The 12,483-nt window shown below is 42.6% G+C and overlaps 1 protein-coding gene across 2 annotated transcripts in view; it reads left to right on the forward strand.

Moving 5' to 3' along the window:
- Nucleotides 1–1,667, forward strand: part of MDFIC2 (MyoD family inhibitor domain containing 2) — a 43,914-nt gene extending 42,247 nt beyond the window's left edge. For both annotated transcript variants that reach the window (XM_063411937.1, XM_063411936.1), the window contains one exon: nucleotides 1,240–1,667. In XM_063411937.1, coding sequence (XP_063268007.1) covers nucleotides 1,240–1,499 — 260 coding nt within the window. In that variant the 3' untranslated portion in view covers nucleotides 1,500–1,667. The remainder of the gene's footprint in view (nucleotides 1–1,239) is intronic.
- The last annotated feature ends 10,816 nt before the right edge of the window (nucleotides 1,668–12,483 follow it).

The following is a 12,483-nucleotide window of genomic DNA, read 5'->3' on the forward strand; positions in this document are numbered from 1 at the left end:
CAGTTAGTCATCCTAGGGCAAGAAATGTGGTTATAACCATATGCTTTCCTGAAAGAACCAATGAAAAGGCATTCATATTGTTGAAGGCATTTTTCCTTTCCAAAAACAAGAAGGCAGAAAGAAAAAAGAAAAAAAAAAAGGGAAAGGTCTAGGTCTGTGCTCCAACTGGATTCACACAGTTGGAATCTCACACCTGCTGCACCCCAGCAGCCTCCCCAGATGCTGGGGACTGAGGGGTGCAGAATTAATTAATTGATTTTTGGGAGTGCACAAACACAGCACAGAGTTTTAGTCATGGTGACCAAGTTCTCAGGAATATTCACTGGCTCCAGACGCACATCCTACATAATCTATTTTCCAAACTTTTGTCTCCTTTGAAAAATTGACATTTGTGAATGCAAAGGTGAGAACCCTGTTGACAGGACCCTGAGCTGAGACTCGGTCAGCACACTGCCCCCTCTGGATGCTCTTCTCCACACCTGCTCTCCCTCCCTGTGCTGAATAGTTTAAACATTTTTAGTGCAAACTGTTGTGAAAATGAAAATGAACTCCAGTGTCACCTGTGCTGGTGTTGGGGTTTAATCCCAGGCGGCAACTCAGCCCCACACAACCCCTCACTCACTGCCCCAATGCAGAATGGGGCTACCAGAAGAGTAAAAGGAGGAAAACTCATGGGATGAGATAAATAAAGTTTAAGAGGACAGAAAATAATGATAATAATAATAATAATAATAATAATAATAATGTAATAAAATAGAATATACAAAACAAGGGATACACACTGCAATTGCTCACCACTCACCAATGGATGTCCAGTCAGTTATCTGAGCAGAAACCCCTGCTCATTTTCTCTCTAATTTGTACTGATGCCATATGAACTGAAATACTTTTCTAGCCAGCTGGGGTGAGCTGTCCTGGCTGTGTCCCCTCCCAGCTTCTTGTGCCTCTCCAGCTTCCTTGCTGTCTGGGCATGAGAAGATAAAATTTGGTTTAAAGGGCTTGTTCTTCTGGATTTCGCTGCCATGGGATATTTCCATTCAAATTCTTTTCATACAGCTGTTGTTTTTCCAGAGCAAATAAAAAAAAGAAAATAAACTTTTCACTTGTCTCTATGGAAGCAGTTATCATCAATGTATTTTTAGCCCACCCCTCTCACTTCTGTGTAGCTACGCTGGCCTAAACCTGGGTAATCCCAGCTCACACTTGTTCTTACGTCTCCCTGCTTTTCCTTTCTCTTAGATGAATGTGCAACACTTATCCTGGCCTGCTTGTTCTGCCAATTTTGGGACTTTCTAATAATGCTGCCTGATACCTGTGAACATTGGCTGACAGATACCTGTTGTCCATCCAATAGATATTACCAGACCTCCGACGAAGACCACGGCAGCAACGACTGCAACTGTGACTGTGACATTGATTGCAGCCTCTTTGAGTCCTGCCACGAGACTGGGGAGTGCCTGGAACTCGCCATGGAGATTTCAGAAGTCTGCTACCGCTAATGGGAAAATAATTGACAAAATTCCTCAAAACTGCCTGACAGATCACTAAAGAGATTTTTGTCGGGTGTTGGGTTTTTTTTTTAATATTAATCATAACCAGAGGTTTTGCCAATGAGGACTATGTGCATCTTGTTGCTCCCTCCCTGGAGGTCTCTATATCTGTACCGTTCTGGTGGCATGATATCACAAACTGCAGAAACCAATAAAGGACAAAAAAGGGTCTTCTCTGCCATAGATGACAACAGAATTCCTAAGTGCCAACGTGCTCGCTGCTTTATCCCTGTCAATCCAACCTTTAATTGCTTTAAACACCGATTTTCCCATTCATAAACACAGAACAAATTAGGACATTATTTTAGGACTGATATATATATTAGTTCATCTTCCTAATGGGTTCATACCTAAACATGTATTACACATTGTTGGTTATTATAAATAATTTATGATATAGCATCATTTTATAATTAAAAATTTATTTATTCAATCTCTTAAAACACTCTTATATGCACAGTATAGGTAGAAAAAAAATTAAATGAATTAGAAACCATGGTACTGGTAATTACAGCAAATGTCACTAAAAATCTCCAATGAATTTTGTGGAGGAAACATTTTCACAGGGTAGTGTAATTTGACAGTGTATGAATGTGCTGGCCCATGGTTATGTAATAACAGGTTATGCCTATTGTTCATTAGTTATAGGAAAGGACTCCTTTCCTTAAGTGTAATTAGCCTAAATGGGAACTGACTGCACACTTCCAGAGGAGAATTACCCTGTGGATAGCCAGTAACTCCTTTGCTTGATTTTCACTTGTAAGATTTCTGCAAGAAATCAAATATTGCCACCTATTTCAGTGCATCTCCACCTGTGCACAAAAGATTACAAAATGACAGTATCTATCCTGGTTGTACTTTCAAGCTCCCTCTATCTCTTTTCTGATGGCAGGTCTGATTAATAAAAAGGAAATACATGTTGCACGTTTCACATATGACAACAAAAGCATGTAAATTCAGCTGCCTGAGGGTGCAGAACACAGGTATTAAGCACAGTGGAAAATACAGAGTTGTTTGCTCACATTAGGCATTTATAGACTAACATTAAAGTCAGTGTTTGCTTTGTATAAGTACTAACATTTCTCCCCAAACCCCCACTAATCTCAGTGCAAAAGTGCCTGTAGAATCCCAAACAAGGATCCTGGGTAAGATACTGGGATATTAAGCATTTCTAAAATCACTGAAGCCACTTGGTTTTTTATCAGAGTGGTCCTGGTGCACAAATATTTAATGAGGGGGGAAAAATTAATGTGTATTTCCTTTCATTAACCCCTTTCTGTTTTCAAAAAAATCAGAAAGCAAGAAATAGAACCACTAACAACCACTGTCCAGGTGTCTCACAAAGCCTAGTGACCAGAAGACAACAAACCTCAACAATGCAGGGAGCAGCCCAGACCACCTCATTTCTCTGCTCCTTCCAGGACACTGGTGGGGAATAGGAGATTTGTTTATCTTACATTGTCCCATTGGGAGCTGTAGTCCCCCAAAGAACTAAATCATTAGTCCTTCATCACCATGCCAGTCCCAGCCTGCTGTTTGTGTCTGCACCCAAACCCCACAGCACCCAAAAGTCACTGCCCTCCAGGAGGCAATGGTTTGGGCCACCCACGCCAGGATGGGCAATGCTGAGTTTTAATGCTTCTTCACTTTGCATTCTCACACACAACTTTGATCTTAAATCTTACAAAGCTGAGCTAAACTCCCACAGCTACACACCAGGCCACAGAGGCTTGGATCGTTCTATCCTTTCTACCACAGGTTGTCCTTGACAAAGTAGCAGTGGGTATTTATGAATAAAAACACTGACCCGAGGCATTTAGGAGTCAGCTTGTTCTACATACCATTTCCTAGAGAAGCACCAATAAAATACACATTGGCAGTCCTTGCTCTTGATGCCAATCCCCAGAAGGGAAGATTTAATGTGCAATGGCTGGATGGAGCCCAAGAGGGGAAACCAGAGGGTGGCATACCCCAAAATGTTGTCAGTGAGGGAGTCAGAGGTGGGGAACTTGCCTTTGAAACCAGGATGTCTTGTTCAAGTCTGCAAGAAAAAACACATTGACCACATCAGTATAACTCATGGTAAGTGAAGTCTCATTCAGCTGGGGGCTTTTGGTACAAATCGGGACTTTTTCCAACTCTCTTCCTAGGAATTGTTATTCAAAAGATTTTTTTGTGTTGTAATCTGTAGGTTGGCATACTGAGGTCATGTCTGCTATAGGGCACAGGTAAGGCCAGAGACAGAATTACTATTGCCGTGATTAGGCAGGATGTCCCAGCAATATGAATGGAATCACACTGGGATATACTGAGAGCTGCTGTTTAGTGAGTGCTGGTGTTTTAAATAAATGCAACTATATCTCCTTGCCTAAAGTGTACAAGGGCACATTGCTCAGTTTCCTGCTTTAGGAATTAGATTTTTTGAGACCTTTTTGAGCAATGAAACCTTGAAAAACATGTTATTTCATACAACACAGTAGAATCAGCAGCTTATAATAACTTTGTTTTCTGCCGTGAGGTTGTTAATTGCAACATTTTATTTTCATGACACATAGGAACACTTAAACATATTGACACCAGAGAAAGTCAGTCAGACTTTTCCACTAACTATTCCAGAAACTCTTTGAAAAGTCATCCTATTCCCACACTGAACTGACTTCCTAGTGCAGAAAAATACCCATTTATCAGATCTGAACATGGGTAGACATTCCAGTGAAGCCGAAGCAGCGGGAACAATCCGAGGCTGTGTCTGTATTTTTTATTTACTGGGAAGGAAGGTCTGGGTGCTCGAGTAGGAGGCGTTTGGGTGGATGGCTGTTGGGAACATGTTGGACTCAGCTGTGCTCCCGGGGAGATGTCAGTGTGTGAAACCAGCTCCTGAGAACAACAAATAGAAGCTCCCGTTTTGCAAACGGGAACAGCGCTCCGACACGACGCCTCTCCCCGGCACCAGAAATGCACTGACAGATTGCTTGGGGGAAGAGAGAGACAGGGAGAATGAGGGAGAGCTGCATTGCTACCTTCCACAGGAAAGGACCACGGGGTGCTCTCTAAGGATCTCCTCTTGGAAATTACCCAGCAGTCTCATCCTTGAGACAAAAATGAATTTTCACCTCCTTCCACTCTGTTCTCAGAACACAATAGGGATTAGGACGTAAACTTTAGGGGAATTGATGTTTACTAAATGTTGGAAAAGCCTCTGAGGGCTTCCAAAAGTTTAAAGATCAATTATCTCAAAGGATATGAAGTTCTTTGAGTGACCATGAGCCCTTCCATAACGCTGCTCTGGTGCCTTACTCTCCATGAACAATGAGTCCCTTAGATGTGGGGCCGGCAAAAATTATCCCATGTACATTCCCAAATATAGGGATGGAATATAATATAATTACCTCATTCGCCTTTCCTCTGCTTCCTAAAGCACTTTGATCATTCGTATTCTCTTGAGCAATCATTGAGTAGAACAAACAACATTCCTCCAAATGTCCAGAAAATACACAACTCTGCCTTAACTCCAGTGCTGCTTAGGGATTCAGGCTGAGTGCTACAGCTGAGCTCTAGAGGACTTTGGTTCTCAGGAAGAAAGCAAAATACGGGAACAATTAAGATGCTTGTAATTGTAATTCTCCTATTATGCTTGTACAGTATCAAAAAAAGTTCAATAGTGTCAGACTAAGAATGTATGTATCTATAAAATTTTTCATTTAAATATATGAAATGGGTGATTCCATTGCTTTCATCTGTTTGGGTTCTCTTAAATGCAAGGTAAGTTTCCTATTATGCAAGAAAATGAGTTTACCAAGCAGACTGGGATTTCCAGGCACCGCTCCACTATAACTCACTGTAACTGAGCATTAATCATGATTAATAATCTATCATTCCTGTGGTTTAGGAAAATAAAAAGGAGGACTTTATTGAGAAACTGCCCTTTCTCTTAGCATACTTCATATAATTGCACAATGGAACAGTTCTAGGGAATTCATTATTCTGCTGGTAATGATCTAGATTTCCTTAACATTGCACACGAATGGGAATTGTTGCCATCTGATGGATGTTCCATGGCCTGTACAAAATGAGTTGGTGGGTGCAAGCCAATTCATAATGGATGTGTGCCCGTATCACAAAAAACACCATTATAATTGGTACCCTTAGGAAAGATGCCAAGGTCTGAGTGTAAACAGAGCACTCTCTGTCCCAAGAGCTCGCGCTTCCGTGGTCAGAGTTGAAACACAACAGAATGAGCAATGCTGAACTGCATCTGCTGCCTCTGCACAGGGCTTTGCTCTCCTGAGGTAGAACTTGGCATCTTGGACCCTCTGCAAAATAAGAGGAAAGCTCCCTCTGAAGGGCCACACTTGTGCCTCTTCCCCCACCATCACTGAAGTCATCGTGGGGGCTGTGCAGGTATAAAATGGAGTGGGGACAGTCATTGCTACACTCCATAATTTGTTCTCTCTCTGAGTGTATCTAGAAAATCTATATTGTCACTAAATGAGAAGAGTCTGTTCACCAATCCTCGTTTGAAATCTGAGAAATCTTCCCATCAGAAAATGCTGGAAGTCGCTGACTTACCACCTCCTAGTGCTTTCCAGTGGGAGACACAACTTCCCTCTTATTGAAGAGGGACCAGGGACTTCCAACAGAGACATTCACAGGTCATTGGAGTACATTGCTTGTAAAATAAAGAGAGAAGAATGAAGCTATCTCATGGACATTGTATTGATGGCCTGCATGAACAGAGCAGTTTAAGCAGCAAAATAATATTGGAAAAGTCTTCTTCCTTGTTAGGGAATCCTGCAAATCAATCAGTCATTCACATGCCCACTCCACAGTAAATTGAAATGACCATGTTGAAAAGAGGAAAAAACTTATCCAAATGCATGGAAAAATCACCATCAATGTTGTTAAAATGCAGAGTCAATTTATATTGCCAGTTCTGCCATGCTTCCTACAAAGTAAAAAAAATAATGCCAGAGAGCAGTGAGGAAAATATTATTAGATCAACTGTATAAAAAGCATGAATGATTCCATTAGCAAGCACAGCTGAGAAAAGACAGCATTTAAATCAAATCTAAATATGATAAGATTATACAGCCAAAGTGACATGTCCATTATAGAAAACATACAGAAGACACAAAACAAAAGCAAAATTTTGGTTTTATGCTGTAGAACACTTTCCATCTCGCACAGCATTTAAAAACCTGATGGAAGCATCCTGTCAGGTCTGCAATTTTATACTGTATTTGTTTTAGGTGAGTCACAAATGTGCAGATAATTTAGAAGAACACTCTCTGTTCATCTCTCCTGCTGTATATTTGCATCATTCTTCCCTTCAGAGAGTCACTGTGCTGTATCACTTCATACAGTCATCACACAAACCCTTCTAACAGAACAGCAAAGCTGCCCACAGAACCACAATTCCATTTCCTAAAATCTTTTGAGGTACTGTCAGATGGTGTTGCTCCATGTGGAAGGTGAAGCAAAATGTACCAAATTTTGGAGTTAAATGGGACAGCCAATAGTTTAAAATAAAAGGATCAGGTTTTCTAATGTGTTCTCTTTTGGAACAGGAGAGTTCAGCCTCCACTTCATGAGGCTTTTAATCAAAAATACAGATGGAGAAAATCTTTCTTCAAGGAGCATTTTTTGGATACTACTGTGTCTAACAAATTCTTCTGTGTATGGAGAGAGAGTAAAAGAGAGAGAAGTAAAGGATGAAGATGTAGGAAGAGATGGGGCATCTTTGAGTAATGTAATTGAGAGCAGTTGCTCCTCACTTGTGATCTTAACTGCTCTGTGAAGTTTTCTCTTGGCAGGGTAATCCTTGTGATTTCTGCAGCCCCAGAGGCAAATGAGCCATGGGATGAAAGCAGGATGAGCCTTTGCCCCAGGTCTCAAAGATTTCTGTTTCCTCATGTGCTGCCCACTCCTGTCCTTGTTTACATCCAGGTGGTCTCCCTAATAAAAGTTCTATTTGTAAGGGATTTCACTACTGTTCAAAATCAGGAGTGCAGAAGGACACACATCAGTATTCATCTTCTCAAAGATATAATCAAATATTAATCCATTTTAAACCCCTCCATTTTACTATGCATTTCAATTTTTCCTGTAATCTATAACCCGTACACACCATAAAGTCATCACTGAGAGGAGAAGCTGGAAAAATCCAGCTACCTTTCCAAATGGAAATCAGAATATATATTTTTAGCTACATTAAGCCAACTGCATGCAGCTCTGCACACTTATGTAATTCCCACATAAAAATAATCCATAATATTCCAGAGGAACAAATCCAATTCTTAGTCATATAAATTTTCATATAAGTCCATCAAAACCTATTCCAAAAATGTCTCAGTCTTTTTGAGTGCTAGAGTTGGAACAAAAGAGCGAGTCCTTTAAAATGCCTTTGGAGCTTCTAGGGATGTTAAATCTAATTGCCCTTAGCATAGCACCGATCCACAAAGGTTTAAGTCATGGAAAATGTATTTTACCTTTATACAAGGTATACTGTGCAAAGTTTATTGTGGCACAGTAAAGTCGGGTCTAACTTGCTTCGTGCAAATTTCAGACAGGAAGAAATTAACCTTTGATGCTTCACTTTGACTAACCAGGACAGAAAAATGTTGGTTCTCACTGCAGACACACCATGCTTTATTAAATGATATGATGCAGCATGGTATGATATGATAAAATGTCCATTTGTGCACTTGGGTCTATATGTGCATGTAGAAATCTATATTTAAACTCACAGATATTTATAGGAATGTCTCTATGTTCCAAGAAACAAGAAAGGATGGAGAGTAGGCAAAGATTAATTGGGATAGAAACCTTCTTAAGACAAAGCCAGAACCAACACTATTTGTTAACACCCTTAGAAGCTGTATAATCATCCCAGCTGAGGCTGAGGATAAATTTTCCAGTGAAAGGGCTGTTCATGACAGAGAGATCATTTGCTAAAGCAGACCTTGAAGCACCATGGGCATTGGGAAATGCTCATTTCTCTGGAGAGTGGACTTTGGCATAGAAAGAGGAATGATCCAGGCCCTTGCCTGGCAGCCTGGGAAGTCCTGGACACTCAGGTCAACCCTCTGTTCCATTTCACGAAAATATTAAATAACTAGAAGAAAAACCTTCCTTTTTTGTTCCAGAACAAGTTCTTTTTGACAATCCTCGTGCATGAGGTCTTTAATTTTCAAAAATCTATCTGAACAAATATTTTTCCCCAAACTCCAGAATCTCTGGTGCAATAAACCATCCTGGTTTTGCCCACAATGTCTGTCACAACCCCTGCTTATAGGGATAGGAGCAACTAGGTCTGAGCCAGAGAGCTCCTAACTTTACAGACAAAAGAGGCAACACTACAGGACTGCACAGTCTGCCATGAGAAAGCAGAACAAAGGGACCAAGGAGGGATTTTTTTCCCCCTCAGAGAACTTTATTTCTCAGCTAGAAACCTGATCTGCAGCAAGGGGAGCCAAGGGACAAGCCGTGTTTATAGCACAGCCAAGGACGCCCTTCCCTCGGTTCAGTCCCCCAGCGCACTCAACACTCCTAAGCTACATCTGCTCCATAAAGGCCCAAGAAAACTTAGGCAGCCTTAAAAAAAAAAAATTTAAAAAAAAATTTGCAATGGCACGTCTTCTTAACCAGCATCATGGAAAAGTCATGCTGCTCTGCATATAGCCTTCAGGATTGTGTCTGTAACACTTGAAATCCTGCCCAAGTCTGGCTCCGCTCGCGCTAACAGGTACTCTGTGTGCTTCTGCATCTTTTCCTACAAGCAAATGTTGCAACTTTCCCATTGCGACAGCTGTAAGAGGCATTCACTTTACTCTGTTTTTCCTTAACACTCCCGGTTCCTTTTTTATCTGGTTGGGAATACACTCAAGCGCTAATGGCACTCGTTCAGCCATCCAGGGAAGGCGCAGCGTCGCCTTCCCAGCTATTTGTATTTCTTCATTTTGGCAATCTGAACTTTGCCAAGATCCAAACGCCTGATATTTAACTTAGATTCCTCCCTCTTAAGGTCAGAAGGCACCGGTAATATTATCTGGCAACACAAAATTGGCATCTACTTGGAGAATGGAGGTTTTAAATCAATCATTCCTCCCTGTTACTCCTGTAAGTAAGAGGATTCCAGGTGCCAGGTAATTAAGTCACCACTGACAGATGAGACAGGTGATAGACCTGCATCCCTATGCCATCACTGCTGGTTTGGTAACCTCAAGGGACGTGGCTCCTGCTGCACCATGGGGATCTACAGCTGCTGGTGTTTGCTAATTGCTCAGCACAGGCTCCTTCTGCCACTGCCTGGTGGAAAAGCCCCAAGGGGACGAGCAGAAACATAGCTCCTAAGGTTCCAAAGACAGTTTCATGGAAAAGGACCTGCTCTGGGGTTTCAGACCATTAACACTTTCAGCTGTCAGCCCTGTGGGGTAGTTCAAAGCGTAGGGTACAGCATCAGGGCAGCCCTGCTCAGTGGAAAATGGCCCAAACCACCCTGAGAGTCACTTCCAAATCTTTGAATCCATGTGGAGAAAGTGGCTTGAGCGGTGTAAGAGGAAATGGCATTAAAAGCCCCACGAAAGCCTTTGGTAAGGCAAAGCCAGCAGAGCTGCAGGGGAGCTAAAGGAGCGTGGCGACAGCCAAAAAAATTCAGAAACTCCTTCAGCAACCAGGAGAGAGACAAACCACCACCCAGGCGGGTCTGACATCAGGGCTTTGAACAGGAGCCCTCAAAGTTTTTTTACGAGGCTCCTTTCCGTGAGGCAGGGCACAGCAAACACTCCATTTAAGGCTTCCGTGGAGTAGAACCAGAAATATCCAGCCTTGCAAATATCCTCCCCAGCCAAGCGCGGAGCCGAGACATGCAAAATGAGCGCCCGTCAGCTCCGTGCCAGCGCAACAGAAGGCAGAAGTGCTTCAAGGAACTTGTGACAGGTTCTCTGGATGCACCAATTCGAGATGGGCCAATCCCTGCTTGAAATGTGCAAACTCTCACACTCCTTGGCATGACCGCACAGCCAAAATGCACATTTTTGTTAAAGGATTTAAAGAAAACACGACCAAAGGGACAGGAACGCGGGAGAATTTGGCAACGGGGAGCAGATGCTTCCTAGGGAGGAGACAGGACTTAGTTCGAAAAAGGTTTGAGGGAAACTTTATATATAGAAGTTGAATGAAGTTGTTGAAATTTGTTTTATGGGAGAATGTCTAACTTACAGGGAGGAATGTCCCCTAAACAGTCATACCTAGTGGGGATTCACTTTGGGGGAGTGAGGCAACATAAGTGGTGTAAATATCAGGGTTTTGGTTTACCTACAGCAGCACTGCCCCCAGCCATCAGAACCCAGGTTAGCCAGGTTTTGTCATCACTGCTCTTTAGGAACCCCTCTGGAAGCCCAGGGGTGATGTTCCTGGGATGGCTGCACCCAGAGGGTGTGTGGGGCTGGAGTGAGAGACAGAGAGAGAGGGGATTAAAATGCATTTAAGGCACAAACAAAAAGTGCAGACACTCAAGATGAACTCCAAAGTTGCTGGCAAGGAGGAGAGGAAACATGACCAGCAGTCATGAGGAGGGAGGTGGTACAGTCCAGGCTCGTTCCTGGCTAGTGGGATACAGATTTTTGTTGTAATTTGCCTGAGAACTGTAATGGTGCCAAGCACAAAATGGAAAGAAAAGGAAGGACAGGTTGACTAGGGAGGGATAGAGTTTCCTACCTGAGACAAATAGCAGGTTTGAGGAAAAATTTCCCAGGATAGAATAGAAAGTCCTACAAGAGAAAGAAGAGAAAGAGCATCACTATTCCCCTTTACTGCACTTAAAAAGCGTTTGCAACCATAGGCAAGTCTGAAATACTTTATTCCAAAAGGACTCGAGTTACATCTTGAGCTAAGCCTTTACATCCTTCTGTTAAAAAACAAAAAAAAAAAAACCAAAACACATTTGAGGTTGTCTGGGATTCAGCCCTTTTCATACTGGCGTTAATTTTATTTTTCAGGCTGAACAAGATCACTCCTCATTCACATTTTAGGGCCTCCTTATAAAATTAGCCTGGGAAAGCAAGACAATTGGACTGAAAATTTGGACTTGCCTCAGCTTTGGGACACTGTAAAAAAACTTACGTTTCCTTGGAAATACTCCCCATTTGACCAAACTAAACCTGCTCTATTTCCACGAAGTGTCACAAGACCGTACCTCCTTCCAGCGGGACCAGAAAATTTCCTTCCTATAAAGCTGGTTTTAAAGACCAGCTGCACTCTTGAGGCTCCAGCACAGCCTCCAGCACACCCTATGCCAGAAACCAGCCTCTTTACAGACTCACAATGGCTGTAAAATATCTTGTGCAGCGTCGAGTAAAAAAAAACCTAAAAAATGCCAAGGAGCTTTGCCAAACATGTTCTGCTTCCTCACATCTGTGCCAAATGCTTTGCAACCTTTTGGGGATCTTAGACCCTCACGGGTCAGCCCAGATCTGTCCTCTGCAGAGAACAGCTGATTTTGAGTTAGCTGTTACCCTCAGCTCCTGCAAATTGGCATCCTCAGGCTGCAGTGAGGGTTCCTGCTGGTGATTGCCAGGGTGGATGTGGTTCTCCACATCAGCAGGTGAAGCAGAGGATGGACAAACATCCTGAAGGCACAGGGTGGATGGTCCCAGCCACCCCACAGCCAAAGGGTTATCCCTCCCCAGGTCCTGCCCATCCCTCACCTCGTGCAGGTATCTGCAGGACCTGCCCTGGTAAAGAGATCCAGAACAATCAGTTCTGACTTGGGCCTGACTTTTGTCAAAACCTGTCACTCCAGCTCTGTTTCCCTGCTGTTTTGAACCTTCTTACCTACAACACCGAAGCCTCAGATTTGTCAAAACATGCAAAGGTGCCTGCCAGAGGCTGAGCTACTTGTTTTAGTCCCTTTACAAAGCCATTTTAAGGAAAG

The sequence above is a fragment of the Prinia subflava genome, chromosome 14, assembly GCF_021018805.1.
Source record: "Prinia subflava isolate CZ2003 ecotype Zambia chromosome 14, Cam_Psub_1.2, whole genome shotgun sequence".
In the NCBI taxonomy this organism is placed as follows: Eukaryota; Metazoa; Chordata; class Aves; order Passeriformes; family Cisticolidae; genus Prinia; species Prinia subflava.